This window comes from Lutra lutra, chromosome 6 (genome assembly GCF_902655055.1).
Source record: "Lutra lutra chromosome 6, mLutLut1.2, whole genome shotgun sequence".
In the NCBI taxonomy this organism is placed as follows: domain Eukaryota; kingdom Metazoa; phylum Chordata; class Mammalia; order Carnivora; family Mustelidae; genus Lutra; species Lutra lutra.
The window spans coordinates 58,073,649-58,098,967 of NC_062283.1; the positions used below are offsets into that span (position 1 = coordinate 58,073,649).

General features: G+C 38.6%; 1 protein-coding gene across 1 annotated transcript in view; it reads left to right on the plus strand.

Moving 5' to 3' along the window:
• The window catches only part of PTCHD4 (patched domain containing 4), a 175,847-nt gene that overhangs the window by 43,487 nt on the left and 107,041 nt on the right, over positions 1–25,319 (plus strand). Inside the window, exon 2 of the mRNA XM_047734241.1 lies at positions 8,820–9,300. Coding sequence (XP_047590197.1) covers positions 8,820–9,300 — 481 coding nt within the window. The remainder of the gene's footprint in view (positions 1–8,819; positions 9,301–25,319) is intronic.

Here is a 25,319-nt window from a genome sequence, read left to right on the forward strand (position 1 = left end):
GTGTTTTAAAAAATGTTTAAAAAAAAGATTTGGCATCGATAAAGGAGAAATTAAATGTATTTATTCAATTATGTGATAAGTAAACCAATATAGAGGACAGAATACTCATGAAATAAATATTTGAAGAGAAAATGAATTTTACTGTATAAGAAATTAATTCATTTGGCCACTGAGAGATGATTTACATCTAGGTAAAATGGGGCAAATTCTTGATCTTTTTCCACTTGAGAAGAATTCTCTCTGGAAGTTATTCAAAGAGAGAGAAAAAAGCTACTGGGGTCCAGATTTTATTTTTTTTTTTTAATTTTTTTTTTTTCAGCATAACAGTATTCATTATTTTTGCACCACACCCAGTGCTCAATGCAATCCGTGCCCTCTACAATACCCACCACCTGGTGCCCCCAACCTCCCACCCCCCACCCCTTCAAAATTCTCAGATCGTTTTTCAGAGTCCATAGTCTCTCATGGTTCACCTCCCCTTCCAATTTCCCTCAACTCCCTTCTCCTCTCCATCTCCCCTTGTCCTCCATGCTATTTGTTATGCTCCACAAATAAGTGAAACCATATGATAATTGACTCTCTCTGCTTGACTTATTTCACTCAGCATAATCTCTTCCAGTCCCATCCATGTTGCTATAAAACTTGGGTATTCATCCTTTCTTTTTTCTTTCTTTTTTTTTTTTTTTTACAGCTTTATAAACATATATTTTTATCCCCAGGGGTACAGGTCTGTGAATCGCCAGGTTTACACACTTCACAGCACTCACCATAGCACATACCCTCCCCAATATCCATAACCCCACCCCCCTCTCCCAACCCCCTCCCCCCATCAACCCTCAGTTTGTTTTGTGAGATTAAGAGTCACTTATGGTTTGTCTCCCTCCCAATCCCATCTTGTTTCATTTACTCTTCTCCTACCCCCTCAACCCCCCCATGTTGCATCTCCTCTCCCTCATATCAGGGAGATCATATGATAGTTGTCTTTCTCTGATTGACTTATTTCGCTAAGCATGATACCCTCTAGTTCCATCCACGTCGTCGCAAATGGCAAGATTTCATTTCTTTTGATGGCTGCATAGTATTCCATTGTGTATATATACCACATCTTCTTTATCCATTCGTCTGTAGATGGACATCTAGGTTCTTTCCATAGTTTGGCTATTGTAGACATTGCTGCTATAAACATTCGGGTGCACGTGTGGGGTCCAGATTTTAAAGGAGCTAAAAAGCTTCTTGTTTCTATGGAAATGGACATGGGCCATCTTATGTTTCTTCTTCCTTCTTATTGCTTTTTCCCTTAGGGTAGATTAGTCTACTTTGCAGTGTCTAATGACTTTACCACAGATGAATCATTAAATACAGAGCTAATGAAACCTTTAGAAATAATATACACCAAGCCTTTTATTTATTTTTTTTTAAGATTTTATTTATTTATTTGACAGAGAGAAATCACAAGTAAGCAGAGAGGCAGGCAGAGAGAGAGGAGGAAGCAGGCTCCCCGCTGAGCAGAAGGCCCGATGCGGGGCTCGAACCCAGGACCTGGGATCATGACCTGAGCCGAAGGCAGCAGCTTAACCCACTGAGCCACTCAGGCGCCCCAAGCCTTTTATTTTTGAGATGGCGTTGGTATCCAGAGAAATTAAGCAGCATGCCCTGTCACCTTGCTACAATTGTAGCAGAACTGGAACTTGGAGCCAGATGACTGGATTCTGTCCCCTGTGTTCTCTTATTACAGATATTTGCTGGGAAATGTAGAAGAATGTTAGGTGTCTAAGTGAATAAACAGTGTCATTCAAATATTTAATTTATGACATACTAATAAGAATAATACCCAACACTTTCTGAACACTAGTCTAAATGTTTCGTACGCATTAGCACACTTGATCCTCACAATGCCATGTGATTTTTATTTTAACCTGTGATAAGACTGACGTCCAGACAGCTCCACACCTTGCCCATGTTGACACTGGGACTCTTAGTGAGACAGCTGAACTCTTGAGTCTGTGTACATTATTGCTATCTTATACTTCCCTTCATTCAAATATATTCATAAATCATTCAAACACATGTGCAGTTGTAGTAAGAACATACACGTTCGAGTCAGAAAGAGGAATAAGTGATTGGCTATGCCACTTAGTAGTTGTATAAGCTGACATTATCTCCCCCTGCCCTGAGGTGCCTGTGTCCTCCTTGGTGACTTGAGACTACTACAGCATAGCACTTTCTCATAGAATGACAGGAAGAGTTACCTAGGATGATGCAAAGAAAGTTCTTAAATCTTAAAACTAAGTCTGTCACATGTGTTAGAAAGTGATATGCTAGAATGCATTGTTAATGTTCTTTTATATTCTGGCTGGCTAAAGTCTGCATTTCATTTCAACAACATAAAGCTTATTTTTTTTAACTTTTCCTATTTGAAAAAAAATTAAAATACACTACTACGCTCTCCTAGTTGAGTAATGTGTCCTTATAAGAAATTCAACTTATTCTTTATTAGGGCATTTTAATGCTTTTAAGTCTTCATTTTAAAAATATTTATTTATTTATTTATTTGAGAGAGAGGGAGAACACAGAGTGAGAGTGAGAGGAAGAAGCAGATTCCCCGCTAAGCAGAGAGCCTGATGTGGGACTCCATCCCAAGATCCTGAGATCATGACCTGAGCCACCGAGACACCCTAAAGCCTTCATTTTAAAAATAAGTTTCGATTCTTTTTTCTTTAACTAAATACCATATAGGAACTGCTTTCTCATTATTTGCTTGTTTCTACTAAACATGAAGCTCTGATGAGGAAATTCAAAATAGCCGATGATTTCATTTAATCATAGTTTATCCTACAATGTTTGAGAAAAAAACAAAGGGATCTAAGTTAGGAAATAAATAGGAGGGAAAGTCTTTTTTAAACAAACAAGCAAACAAAACAACAAACTTTAGCATTCCTTCAGAAATGTCCCTGTCTATTATACATAGATAGGTAGATTTTCTTTTCAGCAGTAAAAGACTGACGATCTAAAAGTTTCCAATATCCTTGCCGTGTCGACCTCGTTGAAAATCAATGAAATCTGAAATGCGATTGTCTTGGACAGAAGCTCTGCAGCTAAATTATCTTGCAATCACAGAAAGTATCTTAATGGCAACCTAGTACATACACCGAGCAGATAGGACACTTACTCCCCTATAATTTCAAAGCTTCATTGAATTTTTTTTTTCTTTGCACAATGGTTTATGACATTAATGTCTCTTTCCTCTCCTAGCGCTTGAAGAATTTATTCTTTGATCTTGTCTCAGGGTTTTAATTTCCTTTTCCACTGTAGAGCTTTAGACTGGGCGGTAGTTTTCAAGAGCTACAAAGTAGTAACCGTAAATGAAATAAGACCTGAAGAACCCAAGATTTTTTTTTTTTTTTTTTTTTTCCCCTAACATTACTGCTTCTGGAGAGAGAGTATGATGTGATGCTTCCTGGCTATGAGGTAGCCTCATGACCTGTAAATGCATTGATTCACCTTGGAACAATTCACCTACCACAGACGGCCTCAGCTGACATTTTTTTCATGCTGCATCAAGAACCTGAAATGCTGCAGGGACTTCTTAATGGAGCTCTTTCCTTTCAAGTCACCCTGACTTGCTAAGTCATCTGCCACAGTGCAGTGAGAGAGCACTCCAAAAAGGAAAGCACGCCATTCATTCCCTGCTTAAAACACAGTAGTTTCTTACTACAGAACAATTAATTCCAACTCCTTAATAAGGCTTTGCTGGTTCTTCCTGAAAAGGCCCTGCTTTCCTCTCTAGCCTCAGACTTCCTCCTTTCCGTCAGTTTCTTGAACCTTGAGCTGTCCTTTGCCCTGAGGCCACAACGCCTACAACCCTTTTCCAAGTACTAAGTCCCTCTGTCAGTTGACTAACCTCTCCACATGTTTGGTATGCAGTGAAAATGGAAGAGGAAACATATTTTAGGGAAATGTTACACTACAGTAAAGGGATTGGAGGGGAAAAAAAGGATAAAACTTGTATGTGTGTGTTTCTGCACCAGCCTCTAGTTTCTATATATATCTCTCTTCATCTGAGGCCCTATTGTCCTCAGACACTTCGAGCTGTCTCTTACTTCTCCTGTTCTTAGCAAAATGGTCTCTTAAAAAATAATGTAAGATTAGTTATATACATCTCAGGTGAACTGAGTTAAACGATAGGGAATGTTCATTATATAGCTGGCTGTGTTCTAGGCACAGGGAAATTACCAGTGAGCAAGATAGGAAAGGTGCCTGCTCTCAAGGAGCACACATTCCAGTGGAGGAGCAATTGATTGATTAAATAAGATCACTTCAGATAGAAATCTTTTGGAAGAAAAAGATAACATAGCAGTATGTGATAAAGTGATGTGTGGGAAGGAGGTATAATTTAGATCATCATGTGGTTCAAATGGTCTTCTGGTAGATAAGGCGTCCAGGAGGAAGCAGCCCTTGCCTTAGAATCATGGAGGAAAGCATTAGTTGCAAAGGCCATGTGGTGAAAATTAGCTTGGTGTGTTCAAGCAGTAGGAATAAAGGTGGGAAGACTGGTACAGAATTCATGGGGAGAAGAGGGGTGGGAGACAAGATCAGAGTCTCAGCCAGCAGTGGGACATGCAGGGCCTTGCAGACATGGTAAGGAATTCTTCTTTTATTACGAATGCAAGTGGAAGCCAGTAGGTTTTAAGAGTATAAATGGTGGAACCTCATTTAGAATTATGCCAGTGAGTTCTGGCTTTAAGGTGGAGAAATAGACTGAAGAAAAGCAGAAGTGGGCACAAGGATATGAGTTAGGAGCTTTCAGTTCATCCCCTGTTAATGATGCCTGTTCAGTTCAATGAAACACTGAAATAGGAGAGCACTGGAAGTGATGTGTTACCATTTTGTCATATTTTTAAGGTTTATCTTCGTGATGACATAAATGGGATTTCTGCGCTTAAAGGAACTTTGGAATTTGTGTAGGAGGTTTTATTGGAACAAGAGGAAGCTGAATCAATAGAAATGGTAGGCATTTGGTTTAATGGAGAGTAAAATACCGGAAAATAAGAGATCTACACATGAAATAAGTTTTAATCATAAAGAGCAGTTAATGGGGACTAGGACCTAAAGCGGCTTCTCTGAAATCACTCCTATAGGATTCTAGAAAGTTCTGGATTTGGAATTAGAATTGCGTTGGAACCCTTTGACTAACAGGTTTCCCTTCTCTGAGCCTCTATGTTTGCTCATCTGTTAAACAAAAATGTCCTCCTGGCAATTGGTGAGATTGTTTTATGCCATAAAAGTAATCAATTTATGGCTCTATAATAATGATATCATTTCTGGCATTCTGCTCTCACCAGAGTAACTTTATAGGTGGTATTTTCATAGACTAATAGAGCTGAAATATATCTTCAATATTATATAAACATTTACTCATATATTCATATCTGTTCATTTTAGAGATGATAAAATGGAAACCTGCAATGGGAAATCAACCAGCTAAAGCTTTCTTAAACGTTAGTGTGAGGTGCATGCTGCAACCCAGGTCACATGACTTCCTGATTCCTGACAGGTCCAAGGAAGTTCTGCCCAGAAGATAATTAAAACACATGTTCCATGGGCTGCCTGGGTGGCTCAGTGGGTTAAGCCTCTGCCTTCAGCTCAGGTCCTGATCTCGGGGTTCTGGGATCAGGTCCCACATCGGGCTCTCTGCTAGGCAGGGAGCCTGCTTCCTCCTCTCTCTCTCTCTCTACTTGTGATCTCTCTCTCTGTCAAATAAATAAAATCTTAAAAAAAAATGTTCCATTCATTTTTTGTTTCTCCTACATAGAAACACTCATGAATCAGTTAAGTTGGGAAACTCCTCTACCACCCCTTACAAAATAGTAGAACTTTACCTTACAAATATTTCTCAGACAATACTGAGTAGGATGATTGGGCCAATGGCTATACACAATGTGGACCTTTCAGCAGAGGTAACTGTTCAAGGACTTCTAAAGACCTTGTTTATTTTGTTCTGGTACATGAAGTAGAATAGATTAAGAGAGGAAAAATTCATTCTATTTGTAACATCCATTTAAATATAATGGGATGAAAGCATATCTTTTATAAAGTAATCTTTGTGAGAAATGGAAATTAGACAACTTCAAAAGGAGGGTGAGCAGTTAGCCAAACTCAATAAAGATCAGTTATTTAAAAATCTATATATTGCCTTCTGTAGAGTTTTGACTTTGGTCCAGACACATTATCAGCGCCCTCTTTGATCCACTATAATCTCCAAATGAGGCCTGAGGGATGCATAAATCTTTGTTCTGCTGCTAAAGATCCCTGGGAAATCTTTTTGATGACAGGAATGAGTAAAGACAGATGGAACTGCACATTCTTAAGTGAATAAATATAGCTTTTAAAATACTTTCTCTTTCAAATAATCAAAAGCACAAGTCAACATCACAGACAGGATTTCAAAGAAGTAGAAACAGGGGTGGAGCCAAAAATTATGCCAAGCTTAAAACAAAAATAAGCAAGACTGATTGAGGAACAAGAATGGAGATTATTTAGAGTGGAAACCATATTCCAGTCTGTCACTGCTGGGACAGGATTCCCACTCCTTCTTTGAAGTTTTCCTATCTTTTCACTTGCAGCTCATCAAAGAAACCTACAGGTTTCAAAAGAGAGCATTGGGAACCTCTAGCTGGAATGTTAGATAGATAGATGATGATTGATAGATAGATAGATAGATAGATAGATAGATAGATGATAGATAGATATGGAAAAGAAGATGGAAAATTTACAAAGATGCCTTGGAAGTGGGAGATTTACCAAGCAAAGGGGAATAACTCAAATTAAATTCTTATTTAAAAATATATTGTTGGGGCACCTGGGTGGCTCAGTGGGTTAAAGCCTCTGCCTTCGTCTCAGGTCATGATCTTAGGGTTCTGGGATTGAGCCCCACATCAGGCTCTCTGCTTGGCAGGGAGCCTGCTTCCCTTCCTCTCTCTCTGCCTGCCTCTCTGCCTACTTGTGATCTCTGTCTGTCAAATAAATAAATAAAATCTTTGAAAAATATATATCGTTCAACTGGAATTGGTCAGGTTGTATTAAATAGAAAAATTGCTTTTATTGAACATATGGGAGGGAAATGGGTATGTGAGGTGACTATAAAATTTCTTCCTCACAATTCTTAATGATCCTTCTTACACCACTGGTAATTTCTATAAATTTCTCAAACTGTTTGTGTTTACAACACACTTTCAAGTATTACAGTTACTTTAGTGCATGTTAAAAATACATATGGGAACAAGTACCTTAGACCTAAGTGTTCTCCTTCAGGACAACTGTCACACCTGTCTCGTTGAGTATACAGTGCCTCACAGTTCTGTGACAATCACCACAGTTATCAGACTGCTGGGTTCGTTGCCCTTCCATACTACCTTTCCAGAAAGAACTGTTCCCAGCTCTGACTCTACACTTTTCTATCCTCATGAGATAAAAGTCTTGCTTGATGTAGCAAATGCAAATTCTCCTTATAGCATAAATTTACCTTTGTGCCTGCATTTTGCACAGTACCTGCGGCCCATTTTCAATGCTATGCTCTGTCTTATAGCCTGCTATCAGGCTCAGTATCATGTCGGACAATCATTGCCATGGAAGTAAATGACAGTTGCGGCAAAAAGAAAATACCCAAATTGTTGAAAATTTGGTGATGTCTGTCAGGGATTTCTTTCTGAGGGGGCACCAATGGCTGAGAATTACTGCTCTGAATTAAGAAACTCAGTGTCCACCTTGAATGTACCTTAAAGAGAAGTGATTGGGGGTGCCTAGGTGGCTCAGTGGGTTAAAGCCTCTGCCTTCGGCTCAGGTCATGATCCCAGGGTCCTGGGATCGAGCCCCACATCGGGCTCTCTGCTAGGCGGGGAGCCTGCTTCCCTTCCTCTCTCTCTGCCTACTTGTGATCTCTCTCTCTCTCTCTCTGTCAAATAAATAAAATCTTAAAAAAAGAGAGAGAGAAGTGATTGCTTCTCTTATAAATATCCTACTCATATGACTTTGTCTGCTCTACATTGTGTGAAATTCTGAAACCAAAATGACTTTTGGCCACCCCACCTGAAATCTCATGAGTTTTGTTTGGGGGATTTGTCCACTGTGTTCTATGGGGAAAAGATCAACCAATGCCTGAGGCACAATTTTGGAGGGAATTATGTAATGAATGAACAGGTGTTCACATAATATTTAGAAAACCTCTCAACCCTATTATATTAATTGTAAAAAAAATAGTATCTTCTATTTATTCTGCAATATATGGTTGTATCCCCAGAGTATGGATATTTGTGATGTTTGTGTGTGTTTGCATGTCTTGGTGTAGGTGTGTGTGTTAACCATGAAAAGTTTAGTGTGTATTTATTAAATGAATTATTATTTTAATTTTTGAAACGTTGTTAACTCATGCCATGTTTTGCTTTTGGCTGAAACTGAGTCATCAAACTTGATCCTGCATATAGGAGTTATAGTAGACTGTTACAGAAGGAAATGGTGGGAATGGGGATATGGATGGGATAGATCAAAGTAATATTTATGTACCTTTTCCTCTGCATGTGGTTAGTCTTCTATAGCTTCATGATACTCTTTGCATCTTTCTAATCCTGATCATCTTGCATGGTATCCCATGGCACTCCAAAAAGTTGAATATAAAATCCTCACATGCCACTCCACCCATATCCGATCGCAATTGCAAGAGCCTCCCTCTGCCTTTGTTGTGTTCTTTCATTTAGAATAAGAATCTGTTGTTTGAAGTGCGTATCCCTCTGGTAACTTTAGTCTCCCCTTTTTCTGTTTTCAAGGATGGGAGGAACAGTTTTATTGGACACCAACTAGGCGGGGTAGTGGAAGTGCCAAACAGCAAGGACCAGCGGGTCAAGTCAGCCAGAGCCATTCAAATCACCTACTACCTCCAGACCTATGGCTCTGCCACTCAAGACCTCATAGGGGAGAAGTGGGAGAATGAGTTCTGTAAGCTCATGAGGAAGCTCCAGGAGGAGCACCAGGACCTCCAGCTCTACTCTTTAGCATCCTTTAGCCTCTGGAGAGACTTTCATAAGACCAGCATCCTGGCCAGGAGCAAGGTCCTGGTGAGCCTTGTGCTGATCCTGACCACAGCCACCCTCTCCAGCTCCATGAAGGACTGTTTGCGCAGCAAGCCCTTCCTGGGCCTCCTGGGGGTGCTCACAGTGTGCATCTCCATCATCACAGCAGCAGGGATCTTCTTCATCACTGATGGAAAGTACAACTCCACCCTGCTGGGAATCCCATTCTTCGCCATGGGTAACTATCCATCCTTGTGGTAATTGGATTCTTACCGATGTGGGGCAAGGTAGTACATTTCTTGAATTCTCAGGCAGAAATCTGTTTTAACTTTTCACTGATGTGTTTGTGTGATTATGTAACATTTTACCTGGGGTAACGTCTGTTTCACCCGATTGGGCCTTTTGGAAAATCTAGGCTGACCAAGTCATCTTCCCGTTTATGTTGCAGAATTTAATGCTTTTGGTTATGTTTAAATTATACAATATTGGAATTTTCTTCTCTGCTTCTTCAAATATTATAAGTCAGGGATTATGGAGATCCAAAACTTACTTTGAACAAATTTTGTGGTTCATATTCATGAACATCTTCAAGTTGATGATAGTGAAGAGTGAATAGCATAGGATGAAAATTCGAAGAACCACTGATTTATTCTAATTTCAAAAAACTTTTTCAGTAACCTTGGTTTATTAATTCACTTCAAAGTTTTTATAGAAAATATATTACATTTCCCCACCTCCATATAAACTAAACCTTCCTACTACACTTAAAGATACATCCCCTAATTTCTTTCATCTCTGGTGAGAATAATTAATGAGCATCCTCAGCCAAGATTATCCCTTCTTATACGTTTTCTCCAGATGTACATAAATGTCTAGAAAATGTTCTATGAGTGTGTGAGTGTGTGTGTGTGTGTGTGTGTGTGTTCTTGCAAAAGAGAAGATCAAGTCTGGGAAGAAATGTGAATGATGGCTCAGCAACAAGACTGATGGAATGTATCAGAAAAGCCATGATAAGGTGATATCTGTGGTTCTACAAAAGAGTTCTGTCAGACATGATAGAATTCCCTAAATCCCTACATGCAGTGAATTGGAGGATGAGCTATAATAATGGCCTGTAGGTGGTGAACTGACATGAGCAGGAGCGTTTTCAGCTGTAAAGTAATTGCTTTTCACTCCCCATGCTAAAATCAGCTATAAATTATAGTTTTATTATTAAATTAAAAAGACACACGTATGTGGTCAGAAAGTCTTCTAAGTGATCCAGGCCCTTTTTGTTTTCACCTTGACAAACATCTTTGAGAACACTGCAAAATGGATTTATAGTGTAGGTTTGCTGGTGTCCAACTTCTTCACCTGGAAACCCAAGTTCTTTGTGGCCCTAGTAAGTTAGTTCATCTTGGTAAACCTCAGGTTCCTCTTGCATAAAATAAGGATCATAATTTTATCACATTCAAAGAATTGCTTTTTGAATGTAGTAGAATATATCTAAGGCTTATATAGCATATAGTAAATGTTCTATAAATGTCATCAAGATTTAAGTGCACTGGATTTAGTGATAAATAGGAAACAGTCCTTGGCTTCAAGAAATTGAAAGTCTGCCTGGATTTTGCATATCACCTTTAAATGCATCTTCATCTTCTTAACAACAAGTATTTTTCTTTTTCCCAAATAACTACATTAAAATTTGTTTGCACAAGTGGTGAGGATGTGTCTAGATTTGAACCATTTATACTTGTTATGTTTCTTGAGCTCAGCCTCTTGACTTGAAATATCAACATAAAATTTCTAAGAATCATTCACTGTGGTTCACAAATGAAACATGGCTTGTTCAAAATGACAAATTAAATACCTAGACCCTACTAGGGCTTTTTCTAAAACTGTGGCAATCTAATTGGGTAATGGAAATATTTATCAAGAAAGTTCTGTAATATATAGCATTGCACATTCCATACAAATAAGGAGAAAAATTGTCTCTAGTGAGGCTGAATTATAATGTAGATGCTACAAAATCAAAGTGGTGTTTTTATCCCTTAAATAAATAATAACACTGAAAGCAGTAACACTGAAGAAAAGGCCCAGATTCTGAAACACACGTTTCTCACTTTTCTTCTGTCTCAGTGATCTTTAAGATCATAAATCAACCTTAAACAGTGTAGGTATAGACTCTAGGAAGCCTGGTGAATGGTTACTCTTCAGTATTCTTAGAATTCAGTCCTTAAAATATTCGGAAATGAACTTTTCTGGTATGTTCTGAAAACGTAACAACAACAAATTTATCAATATATACTTATCTAAGATATCTGGCCCGTCAAGGGGTAGTTTATTGTGCTTTCTTTTGTTTGTAAAATGATCTGTAATAACAAAGATATGAAGATCAAGAACTAGTGAAATGAAAGGATTATCCCACAGGGCTAGGAAATCTGAGTTTTCATCCCAGCTTTCCCCCTAACTTTGTATGTTTTATTGGGCTGCAATATATAGTCCCGTTGTCCCATTACTTTATATATTAAATCAAGGATTTGGACTTTTCAATCTTAAATTTTGAAGATCCTACAGTATTAATTATCTTATTTTCAATTGAAGTTAGAATTTGATCATTTCTTTATAAAGTCATTTAAGATATGTGTTATCCTTCAACCTCTAATCTCCATTCTCCTTTGTTGGCTTTTAGTGTGTGTGTATGTGCATGTGTGTGTGAGAGAGAGACAGAGACAGGGAGAGGGGCTTTAGAATAGAAAAATCACAAGTCTATGAAGAGCACAAGTCTATGCTCATGCATAGAGCATGCAGAGCACAAGTCTATGAAGGTGATGAGGTGGAACGTGATTTTGAGCATCAATAAGCTGAGTTTGGCAGATATATATCTTCTAGTAGTACATATGGCATTGGTTGAAAGTAGTCCCTTGATTGATTACAGTTTGCATGGTGCTAACACTGCATAATCTAAAGTTAGTTGGGCGTAAGGGAAAGAAGTCCAACTCTTCTAGTAAACTTATTTCTATTCCTATCTTCCTATAAGGATTTATCTGAGGTTGTGCTCCAAGACTGAAAATCAGTTATCTTCATGATAACCTATCCCTGAAGCTAGGCATGTCATCCTATTTGACACCATCCACCTACTTGAGATCTCTGTCTGTCAAATAAATAAATAATATCTTTTTTTTTTAAGATTTTGTTTATTTGACAGGCAGAGATCACAAGTAGGCAGAGAGGCAGGCAGAGAGAGGGGGAGGGGGAAGCAGGCTCCCCTCTGAGCAGAGAGCCCGATGCAGGGCTCGATCCCAGGACCCTAGGATCATGACCTGAGCCGAAGGCAGAGGCTTAACCCACTGAGCCACCCAGGCGCCCCAAATAAATAATACCTTTAAAAAAAAAAAAGATAAGGGACACATCCACATGACTTATTTTGTTCAGGTGAACCCAGCATTTCCAGATAGGAGACTTTTGTTCATCATCTAAAATTGAGCTCCATATTCATTTATTTATTAATTCAATCAAATATTTATTAAGCACATATATGTTCCATGTATTTTGTATTCGAGAGTAAAAGGTATTGAACTGAACTGATCAAGTGGTTGCCTGCATGGATCTTACATTGTTAGGCCTGCAAGGGGGAGGCATCTGACAATAAACAAGATAAGCGATATAAAGTAAAAAAATAATTCAGGATAAGGGATAAAGAACGTAAGCAGTAAGAGAAAAGACTTTCTGGGGGAAAAAAAAAGGAAATTGAAGTAGAGAGCTAAAGGAAGTGAAGAAGTAGTCATGTGGCAACCTGAGAAAAGAGTATCTCTGACAAAGAGAATGTGCGAAGGCGTTTAGAAGGACCTCTTGGTGAAGTTGAGGAAGCACGATAAAAGGAGTGTGGCTGGAGCACAGTGGACAACTGTCTGAGTATTATGAGATGGAGTTAGAGAGATGGTAGAGACAGGTCATGGACGCCACTGAGAACTTAATACTTTTTTTAAGATTTTATTTATTTGAGAGAGAGAGAGAAAGTGAAAGTACAGAGGGAGAGGGAGAGAATCTCAAGCAGGCTCCACACTGAACATGGAGCCCAAAGGGGCTTGATCCCATGACCCTGAGATCATGATATGAGCCAAAATCAAGAGTCCAGTGCTCAGCTGACTGAACCACACAGGCACCTCAAAGAACTTAATACTTTAGATGGAAAGCTATCTGAGGCATTGCAACAGGAGAGTATGATCTGCCTTATGTTTTATGTGGTTTTTAAAATTTTATTTATTTATTTGATGGAGAGAGAGAGAGGGAACACAAGCAGGGGGAGTAGGAAAGGGAGAAGCAGGTTCCCTACTGAGCAGGGTGCCCTACACGGGGCTTGATCCCAGGACTCTGGGATCATGACTTGAGCCAAAGGCAGACGCTTAACTGACTGAGGCTCCCAGGTGCCCCTGCCTTACTTTTTAAAACACATCTTTGGCTACAACATGGAAATGATTCTACAATGGAGCAAGAATGGTTATGGAAAGACTATATGTAAGAGGTTATTGCAAAAATTCGTGGGCTATAATGGTGGTGATGTAAAATACCATGGGAGCAGAAACAATGGTAAAAAGGGATTGGACTCAGGATATGTATTTGAAAATAAAATTGACAGGATGTGCTGCAGGACTGGATATAGTATATAAGATAAAGAAGAGTCAAGGATGATCCCAAACTTTGAGGACTAAATATTTAATAGAAAGAAATTGCCCTTCATTATCTTAAGGAGATCATGATAGGAATAAGTTAGAAAGGAAAATATCAATTTACTTTCTATCTGGTAGGTTAGATGTACCTATTAAGTATCCAAGTGGGAAAATGGGGGGTTAGCTATATAAGACAATATGTAGATCAGGCTAAGAAGTAAAATCTGTAAGGTGGAGCTGGAAATATGAATTTGGGACTTATCATGGCATAGCTGATAATGAAAGCCATGGGATCTGATAAGATCAACTAGAAAGATAAATATAGATAGAAAATAGAAGTCAGAGATCTGAGCCCTAGAGCATTCCAAAGCTTAGAGATTGGAAAGATGAAGATGATTCAGAAAATGACATTAAGAAGGATGAAGCAGTGAGATAGTAGGGGAATTAAAAGAGAATAGTGTCTCAGCAGCCAAGTAAAGAAGGCATTTCCTAAAGAGCTAGAGATCAGCTGTTCCAAAAGCTGATAAGCAATTGTGTCCAATGAGAACTGAGAATTGGTTGTTTGATTTAGTAATTTGAAGGCCATTGGTGACTTTGACAAGAGTTGCTTTGGAGGAGTGCTGAGGGTAATTTAAAGAGGTTCAATAGGGGCGCCTGGGTGGCTCAGTGGGTTAAGCCGCTGCCTTTGGCTCAGGTCGTGATCTCAGGGTCCTGGGATCGAGTCCCACATCAGGCTCTCTGCTCAGCAGGGGGCCTGCTTCCCTCTCTCTCTCTCTGCCTGCCTCTCCGTCTACTTGTGATCTCTCTCTGTCAAATAAATAAAATAAAAAAAAAATCTAAAGAGGTTCAATAGAGTTTGGAGGATAAGAAGCAAAGACAGTGAGTAATGATAATTTTTCCAAGGAATTTTGCATTACAGAGAAATAATGATTGCATGCTAATTGGGATGCACAGCACAGAAAGTTTCATAGTAAAGCAGAGATAGGAAGAAATTGCAGAAACACTGTCATTGAGTAGGAGAGATGGGACTGGATTCAACGCACAGCCAGAGTCATTGACTTTATATAAGAGTATAGACAACTCATCTACAGTTAAGAAAAGAGAAGGCAAAATATATGGACAGATCCAGATAGATTGGTACATGTGGGGGTGGGAGCATGTGGAAATTCCCTTCTGTGGCTTCAACTTTGTCAGTAAAATATAAAGCAAGTCATCAGCTGAGCATAAATTTGGGGAAGGAGGTGTTGATTTGAAGAAAGCGAAGAGAGTTTAAAAGAGTCGCTTTGGAAATTGGAGAACAAATTGAAGTTAGGTGAACAGCTAAGAAACACAAGGACCTACTTGAAGTTTACGGTCATGAATTTAAAAAAGAAATCAATTCAGCACGGTTGCTGAGTCAGTGCCCCCAACCGCCCCCAACCCTAGCCGCTTGGAGGAAGAGTTGAGTAGTCATTGACATGAATTTAGTTGGAGGAAAAAACTCCTGGGGAGCGGTGGGAGGGGCTTATAGTGTATGCAAAAAAGTGTATGCATAATGACAGATTATGAAGATTTTACTTGTTAAGGTCAGCTAAAACATGCTGCAGTAACAAATAATGCTATAAATCTAGTTGGATTAACACAACAAAGATTGATTTCTTCCTTACACCACAGTTTAATGTGAATCAGGAAGCTTTCCTCAGGAACTCTCTTACAGCAGAGATTCAGGGATTTATGATGCCTCTGTGGTACAACATCTTGTCTTCTCATAGTTTATGGTCCCAGCTATGTACACAGAAAAGTGAACAGTTAGAGAAAACACACCTACTTATAACTACCTTGTACTCAAAGCTATACAGTTACTTCTCATCATATTCTATTGGCCAGAGCTATGCACATGGCCATAAGCCAGCTCAAGGAAATACAGAAAATGTAGGAGAGTAAATGGATTATTTAATGGGTGTCAACTCTCTGTCCCACATAAACGAAGCCAAACAATAAAGGTAATGAGGATTTCTTCCCATTGTCATCATAATGAAAAACTGATAGGGTCAAAATATTATGACTTTTTATGAAATCAGAAAACTGTTTTAGGTTGAAGTCTATTCTGGTTATCTATTGCTGTATAACAAATACCACAAGACTTAGTAGTGTAAAACAACTTCCTATTATTTTATTTTATCATTTATTTTATTATTATTTATTATTTATTTAGCATTATTTTATTATGTTCACAGTTTCTGTAGGTTAGGATTTTGGAAAGGGCACAGTGAGGTCAGTTTTTCCTATCCACACAAGGTCTAGAGCCTGAACTGAAGGTAACTTGAAGTCCAAAGGCTGGAACAGGTGGGGCTAAAACAGCCACTTCTAAGATGATTTCTTTGCTCACATGGCTGGTACCAAGCCTGGGATTTCTGAAGAAGAATCTCAGCTGGGAAATTTGAACATAGCATGTAAATGTGTCCTGTCTAGTGTGGTATTTTTTTTAATTTTTTAAAAGATTTTTTATTTATTTCAGAGAGAGAGAGATCACAAGTAGGCAGAGAGGCAGGCAGAGAGAGAGGGGGGAGCAGGCTCCCCGCTGAGCAGAAAGCCCGGTGTGGGGCTTGATCCCAGGACCCTGAGATCATGACCTGAGCCAAAGGCAGAGGCTTAACCCACTGAGCCACCCAGGTGCCCCCCAGTGTGGTATTTTTAAGGTAGTCAGGTTTCTTATGTGAAGACTCAGGGCTCCAAGAAAAAGTGTTGCAAGAGACCAAAGCAAAAACTGCAGGGCTGGTGGTTGCATAGCATCCTATCGGCCATGTTCTACTATGTGCCACTCACAAAGCCTAGCCTAGATTCAAGAACAGGGTATTGGGACTCCACCTCTCGAAAGAGTGGCAGGGTTGAGAAGGAAGCAGAGTCACACTGCTGAAGAACAGGTGGAATGGGAGCTATGGTTCTGGCCATCTTCGAAAAATGCAATCTGTGACCCAGTTTTATTTTTTATTTTTTGTTTATTTATTTATTTTTAAAGATTTTACTCATTTATTTGACAGAGAGAGATCACAAGTAGACAGAGAGGCAGGCAGAGAGAGAGAGAGAGAGAGAAGCAGGCTCCCTGCCGAGCAGAGAGCCTGATTCGGGACTCGATCCCAGGACCCTGAGATCATGACCCGAGCCAAAGGCAGCGGCTTAACCCACTGAGCCACCCAGGTGCCCTGTGACCCAGTTTTAATGTGAGTGAGCTGGAAAGGAAAGAGATGGATTCTAGAGATGTGTGGTGTAAAGGTTTTGAGAAGAAATTATTACTTATAAAAATGATTATGATTTGATCATTTTGAACTGGGAAACAAATGTAGAATTTAAAACATTATGAGTTCCTAAGACCACAAAACCTGAGTATAGAATGGATTTACCCTGTGGAATTTAAAGTCATGAAAAACTGTGACAAGAGTTGTGATGGCCACTGACACACTGAGAGTTCCATGTTAAATGGGGGAAATCGATCCTGAGTTCTGTTAATGAGTATTTTTTTAAATGACTAATTTGCATAGTACATGGCCTACATTCAAAGGAGTAGGTGCTTTTAAGGAAGACAAACAATATCTTTGACTTCTTGTGGGGTGTAGATAGCACCTATAAAACTTTCAGGTCCAGGGGCACCTGGGTGGCTCAGTGGGTTAAAGCCTCTGCTTTCGGCTCGGGTCATGATCCCAGGGTCCTGGGATCGAGCCCCACATCGGGCTCTCTGCTCAGCAGGGAGCCTGTTTCTTCCTCTCTCTCTGCCTGCCTCTACCTACTTGTGGTCTCTGTCTATCAAATAAATAAATAAAATCTTAAAAAAATAATAATAATCAGTTCCTTTAAAAAAAAAAAAATTTCAGGTCCAGTAGTTGAGGAGGAATGGGAGAACAAAGTGGTCTGCACTGGAGAGGGCCAGGAAAGCAGTGTAATCAGCAGATGGCCAGCTTTGATTAGAGCAAGAAGCTAAAGATTATATTTGGGGAAAAGATTTTGGAGGTAGGGAATGTTGGTAATGATAGACTAAGTTCCAGAAGGCAGGAGGAAGATGGGAGGGATGATAAAATGGTCAGATCAGGGGGTATACATCACTATATAGGAATGAAAGTCCCCAGCAGAGACCAGGGAATTGTCGGCCTTTGTGATTCCTCTGTGAGGGGAGGTATTATGACTGGACAGCAGTACCAATGACCCCACCTAGCAAAGTAACTCTGTTAGCTTGTAAGTCAGATCATATCACTTACCTGCTCAAAATCTCCAACAGCTTCCCATCTAAGCCAAATTTAATGGATAGAAACATTCAGTGATCTCCAAAGACCAAACAAAGCTAGCATCTGTTACCCCTTTGACCTCAGATTCAACCTGTCTCTCTCTCTACACCTGGAAAGCTCTTCTTCAGATACTTGCAGACTTGTTTCCTTACCTCCTGCAGGTTTTTATGCAAATGTCACTTCTTCATGGGGACTCTCCTGGCCACTGTGTCCCAAACCACAGGCACCTAACCAGTGCTTCCAGTCTCCCTCTCTAGTTCAGTTTTCCCCTTAGAGCTCATCATTATCTAATATACAATATAATATAACTTTGGTCTTGTTTATTATCTGTCTCAGGGTAATGGAATGTAAGCCCTAAAAGAATGTAAATTTTCATTGTTCCATTTGCTGTTTTTTCCTAGCACTTAAAACAATACTTGGCCTAGGGTAGGCATTCAATAAACATATGTGGAATTAAGGAATGAATGGTCTCTCCGTCTTTCTCAAATGGGTTATGATCTATTAGAGTCACTAAATCAATTTAGTGTATCGTGATCCATATTTGTATTTCACTTAAGTGGAAGAAAAGAGAATAGAAAGGAATAGGAAATATCAGAAGGTGTTGCACATAGTAAAGTGTCATTGCATCATATTTTGTATCAGTTTAATATATATATGTGTGTATAATAGATCACAATGTAAGATGCTTTCCCTAATATATGTCACAGTCAAAAATCTTAGAAAAACACTCTAGAAAATGTGTTGAACTAATGTCTTAAGTAGATTATAGTGATAGGTGGGGATTTATTGATGAGGAGCCAACTGGGAGAACTCATCAGAAGCATATGTAGCTGCTCCTTTGGGTTGGTTCTGCAGGAGGTGGTATTGGAACTTACAAAGGGGAAGGTTTTGCCAGGGATTTAAGGTGTCACTTCCTGGGCACTGCTATTTCCCTAGATAAGAACCAGTGTATTTAGCACACAATGGGCCCTATAAGACTTGGCTGGCTAGAGTTTTTCAATGATTATGTTATGGTATTAGAAATATTTCTCAGTAAGTTGGTTTTACCAAAAGACTTACTTTACATGGGGTATTAAGCCATCAAAAGCCTTCCCAAAGTAACTCTTTCCTGGAAGAGACAGGACCTATTATTATGACATCAAGAAAGTTTAATTGGAACTATTTCTCAGCCACATTAATTGCAGCCACCCTGCTTCTGGAATTAACTATTACTTCCTTTGGGGAAAAGGTTGGCCAATGATATAAAAATATTCCCATGCTTATGGCTTGGAGTCAGAAGACTTGGAGTCCAGTTCAGTCCCTGCCTCTTTTCTGTCAGGTGACTTCTCCCTGAGCTCCCATGTTTTCTCTTTCATAAGATGAAGAAGTTGTACTGATTGGTCTTTAACATCTCTTCTACCTTTATTCTTTAATTAATGAATCTTTCATTTGACACTTAGAGCAAATGTCATCTTATTTTCTGGATTTGGGGTTCATTGAGAGCTTGTATGGGTCTACTTAACATCTTTTCCAGTGTCTAGTCCGAAGTGTCCATAGTAAGCATTTTGCAAACATTGACTTATTGGTGGTTTTTGTGACTGTTAGAATTCATACAGCAAAAAAATTCTGAACTTTTGATTGTTTTTAGCTTGGCTCTTTTAATGTCCGTATTTTTTCTCTTATTCTTTAGTTCTAATTTCTTATATTAATATCTATTCTTCTTTTGTAGCTTTTAAAATGGACTTCCTGGGACAGAAGTTACTAATAGGTTAAGACAGGTTTTCATAATTGATTTTCATACACCTTTTAAAGGAGGTGGGAAGGAAAGAGATTTTGGCATAACAAGTAAGAAGTTGAATTTTATGCCAACCATTTCAGGTAGCACTGAATAATTTGTACTTTTATTGTACACACTGTCCAACATTAGTAGTAATTATATCCTAACTCCTTAAGATTCTGCGCTTTCTTTGGAATCCACCTCCATCTATTGCACTTTTTCATACAAACAAGCTTCCTCCAGTGGTAGTTAGAGTTTTGGAATAAGGAAGAGTACTGTTACATAACACAATTTACTCAGGGTGAGAAGCATATGGACTCATTTTGGTGGTACTGTTTATCTCGAGGATAGCTGATGCTGCTTTAGACTTAAAATGAAAAGATTTGTAAATATGCCTCTTGCTCTGCTCTTGCTTTTTTCCCTCTTGAATCAGATAGTGAATCAGTCTGGAGTATTAAAGCGGATAGGGAAATGTGAAAGGCCTCAATTTATTCAGCATACAATAGAACTATTACTATGTCAGGTACTATCACTTCTCCAGCATGGGCATCTAAGCCTTCCTCAAATACATCTCCATCACAAGCAACCTGAGCTCTCTCCATTAACTGAAGTTGCCTTGATGTGTCATGTCAGAATGTTCCAAGGAAAAAATATCCCTAATGCCTGAAAGCTATAGCTGGCAACCATATTTGAGATTTTCTGCAGTGCTGCACCAAGGTAAATGCTGCAATTTAAACTACAAACTTAAAAAATTAAAATAAATAAATAAGCAGGAAACTTGAATGGTGAAAATACATTCAGGCTTATGCCATCACTTTTCTGAGGAAAAATAAGTTCCTATCCAGAAAAAAAAAATCATTTAAAAACTGGACACTTACTTTCTACATTCAATTCTTTTCAAGCCAGTATTTTCATACCCAGTCACCTAACAAAAAAGGACAATTAGCAGAGAAAGATGAGAAAATTATTCTGTTGATTTGAGGATGCTAGTGGTAAGCCCTTGCCTTCTAAGAATTGCAGAATTCCTGTGTACTGATTCCCACCTGCCTTCCTGGAACAATGTGGTTTATGTATGCATCAAATGTATGTGCCTTACTGGTTGATTTCTTTTGTAATGATAGAAAAATGCCTTTATCCAGATCCAGGCAAAACTATTATTCAAGCTTCAGTTTACAAATCCCATTGTGTACCCTTAGAGAAATTATAATCCTGAGTTTAAATTTAATATAAAGTATATGCTGCTATCTTTCCTACTACTTCCTCACATTGGCCTGATCTAAATGGAATAAGACTGTGTCCTGGCAAGTGGTATTTCCAGTGATTGTTTACAGAGAATGGAACATCCTAATTAAATACTGTATTTCATAATATAAATCAGAAAAGTATTAGTTAAGAATATTTCCTAGTATTATTTGAGATGACATAATAAAAAATATGGGCTATAAGCATAATAGTCAATGCTAACACCAAATAATGAAGAAAAGGAGATAATTTTAACAGAAAGAAGTGGGTGTTAGAATAGATTTGTCAATGTTGAAAACAAAAACAGCCATTTATTACCAGCAAAAGATAGGTTTATTTAGGAAAAAAAGATAATTGCAATCATGGGCAAACTACCTACGGCAAAACTGTAGGCAAGTCCTGGAAACAAAGGAAAGGTACACTTTTTAAGGAGAAAAGTGTAAATTGGAGAGGCTGTTATAAACTGAAAGTCCATTGGCATAAACGAGGAACTGGAAGCATAGTGACTTTTCACTGGCTGAACTATGGGGGAGGGGCAGATGAGAGCATTTCTTTCTTTAGCAGGCATAGTAAAGTAGTATCCAAGTGCAAGGTCAAGTCCACTTCTTCCTGTTCTGTCTGCAGTTGACTAAGAGTAGAAAGATATGAGAGCTCTCCTTGCCAAAACCTCTTGACTCCCTATTAGCGAGGTTTACCATTACTAATTTTCACAGGTTAAGCTACTTTTTAGTAGGAAAAAAAAGAAAGAAAAGAAAGAAAGAAGAAAGAAAGAAAGAAAGAAAGAAAGAAAGAAAGAAAGAAAGAAAGAAAGAAAGAAAGAAAAAGGGAGCAGGTGAGTTATTTAGCTCATTTCACTGAATGAAAACCAATGGAGATCACACATTTACAGAGAGGCCACTAAAAGGCACCTGACTTATAGATTTTTGGGTGAAACTGTAATGATGATAAGGAGGACCCATTATAATACTTAACAGCAAATTAACAGATTCACTCTATAAATCTGTCACCTTGCCCTCCCTTTCCTGCATCTTGGTCAAGGGTCAGGGCAACTTTATATACTTTACTGTGTTAGCACAATGTTTCAGAAACAATAAGTGCTCAGTAATTTTTTTTTAAATTTTATTTTTTATAAACATATAATATATTTTTATCCCCAGGGGTACAGGTCTGTGAATCGCCAGGTTTACACATTTCACAGCACTCACCATAGCACATACCCTCCCCAATGTCCATAACCCCACACCCCTCTCCCAACCCCCTCCCCCCATCAACCCTCAGTTTGTTTTGTGAGATTAAGAGTCACTTATGGTTTGTCTCCCTCCCAATCCCATCTTGTTTCATTTACTCTTCTCCTACCCCCTCAACCCCCCATGTTGCATCTCCTCTCCCTCATATCAGGGAGATCAGTAATTATTTTTTGAATGAATAAGTTGTAATTCACTAGCTCACAGCAAAGTTAACTTTTTAGAAATGGATATAAATCTTTGTATGAAATCGTATGTGTTCTTTTAAAATTTTGGCAATAATGACTTTTAAACAAAGCCATTGAAAATGGTTATATAATGAGGGGATTTGGGATTTCCAAATATAAAAGTTTAGTCTAAATGTTGTATCATTTGTTTGGTGTTTTATGAAACTTAAAAGTATTCCCATGGCTTTTTTTTTAATCATGACAATGGCTTCGTTATTTTCCCAGAGATACATGGGCAGCTGTTTCTCTTAAATAAGGAAATGAAACACCTGAACTGTTCTCAAATCTGTTATGAATCGAAGATCAGAGCCAATTTTTTCTCCCAGATTCCTTGACTCTGTTGACTATTCTCAAACTGAGCCCTTGGGACTACTTGGGATGTGTAAGGACAATGGGCCTTGGGAAGAACTGAGCCAGCAGAATTCCTAGATATTCCTTCCTGCTTCTGACCATGCACTTCACCCTGATATTTTTACATGACAGGTTGCCATAATGATTCTGTTTGGGGAGAAATTTCCGTGGATTAAAAAACAAAGAAGCAAATGTTTGAAAACTGCCAGTTCTCTACCATTCCATAGTGCCTCCTTCATACCATAATGGAAGGCAAAAACTAAACTTGAGATGAACTAAATTTATTTTGCAGCCTGGGTGGCTTTGCTTTGATCAACTGTTATATCCATACATTTCCTGTAGTTATCTTATTGAAGTATTTCTAGAAGTGCGATTTCTACTTAAGACTTTAACTTTCTCTCCTGTAGACAAGTTAACCTATTTTTAAGATTCAGAAAATCCAAAGGGATGGAAGCAATGAGGTTGTATAGTTGCCAGAGGAAACTGAGTGAGACTGCCAAGAGACTCCAAAGGGTAGAATTATTTGTAATTTTACTGTATTCCAGGGTTAGAATGTCTGTCTTACAGGTTAAGAAATTATATTGGGGTTATGGACATTGGGGAGGGTATGTGCTATGGTGAGTGCTGTGAAGTGTGTAAACCTGGCGACTCACAGACCTGTACCCCTGGGGATAAAAATATATTATATGTTTATAAAAAATTAAAAATTAAAAATTAAAAAAAAGAAATTGTATTGCAAAGGCACAGTGGGAAAAGTAGACTCTCAGTGAAAGAATCCCATTAACTAAGTTGACAAGAGATAATATTAGTCAAAACCTCTGTTCTGGTAACCTTTCCCAAAAAATGCTCTACATATATCCCCTAACAAGGCTTTCTTTTCTCAAGATATATAAAAAAAGACCAGTCTTACTCAGAAGGCTTTGTGATGAACATAATTAAAACGTAATGGTACCTTACAAATTTTTTGCCAAATTGCCCACCCATGCCTTCCAGATTTGGTGTCATTCTTCCCTGGAAAGTTTTGTGTACACAGTACAGAAACTCACATTGTTAGACCTTATCATTCTATGTTGGCTACCTCTTTTGGTTGATAAGCTTTTATTGATATGATGATTCAATTTCACTGAATATGTTAGTAGATGAATTAAGTAAATAATGTTTCAGTTGGGACTAGAAATAATCTGTGGATTATTTATTGATCATATGAGTTTAGTCCTTAGAGAGTCACCATCTTTTTATGTTTTCCAAGTGTTTGAGGTTCATCCCTTCTGTTCCCCCTTTGAACCCTTTGAACTTCCTATGATATTTTTATTTTGTATTGTGTTATTTATTCCAGACTGTTCATCCCTTTGCCCAGTCTGCTAATTCTTTCTAATCCTATCCTGAAAGATGAAAACCTGAAAGCAGTAGCACATTATGTGAGAATTCCTATTTTCACCAATCCTACCCAAACACCATTACCAATATACCATCTACTTAATCAGCTCAGCACTGCCGTGTTTCTGTAGCATCCTGGCCAAGGAAGAGATAGATGTCTGTCAAAGGAAACTCATGTGTTTAGTCTCTATGAGCTTCTAATTCCAATCTCCTTCACATTGGTTGCTCTGACCAAAACCAAACTGCTCAAACCAAACTCATATTATTCCTTTTTCCAGAAATTTCCTTGTATATCTATCTTGTTCTGATCCTCAAAGCTTAAATGTCTCTTGCTCTATGGTATTTTTTACTTACTTCAATCCCAAGAATGACTGGTTTCCTTTTTTACTTTCTCTGTACCCTTGTTTATATGCCTATCTTCAATTCTGTACTCAGCTGCAAAGCCTTCTTTAAAAAGAATCAACTTACTGTTTTTCTAGCAGTTGGTCTAGCACAAAGTAGGAAGTAATTTAAAATTATTTTCAGGCTGACCAAATGAAGCGTAGCTCTGCCATATTGGCCCACTGTACATAACTGGCCATTGCCCTTGGTTCCTCACATAGCACTTGTTCTGGTTACTCTCTGTTTGCCTCCCATCCCCCATCATCACCAACACATTTTCTTCACTATCCTTCCCTCCTCTGATCTTTGCTCTAGAAGGCTGACTCCTATGGACTGCTGCACCAAGGCTCCCTTATCCTCTGGCTTTGCATTGAGTTTGGCCAATAAGAGGCATGACCAGGAGATAGGAAGGTAGAAAGAAGAAGGTCAAGGTCTTTCCTTCCCTCTCCACTTTGGCACTATTTATCTGACAACTTTAACCTCTGCCGGCAGGCACTCTGTATCTACAACTGTTACTGGATATTGGTTATACTATTTCCTCCCTTTATTCATTAGACCTAAAAGTGGTAACTTTTAAGACTTTCCTGGTCTTGATTGTCTCTAAATACCTCAACATCCCTTGTTTTTGGCTCTGCCCATATGTTTGTAAGTTTCTCAATTAAGGTCCTTATATTTATACCACCTGAGGGATTTTTACGTCCTTCCAAGCCTTTAAGTCTCTGGCTAGACACCATACAGCCACCCACTATCTTGCCGGATTTGAAGGCCGGATCT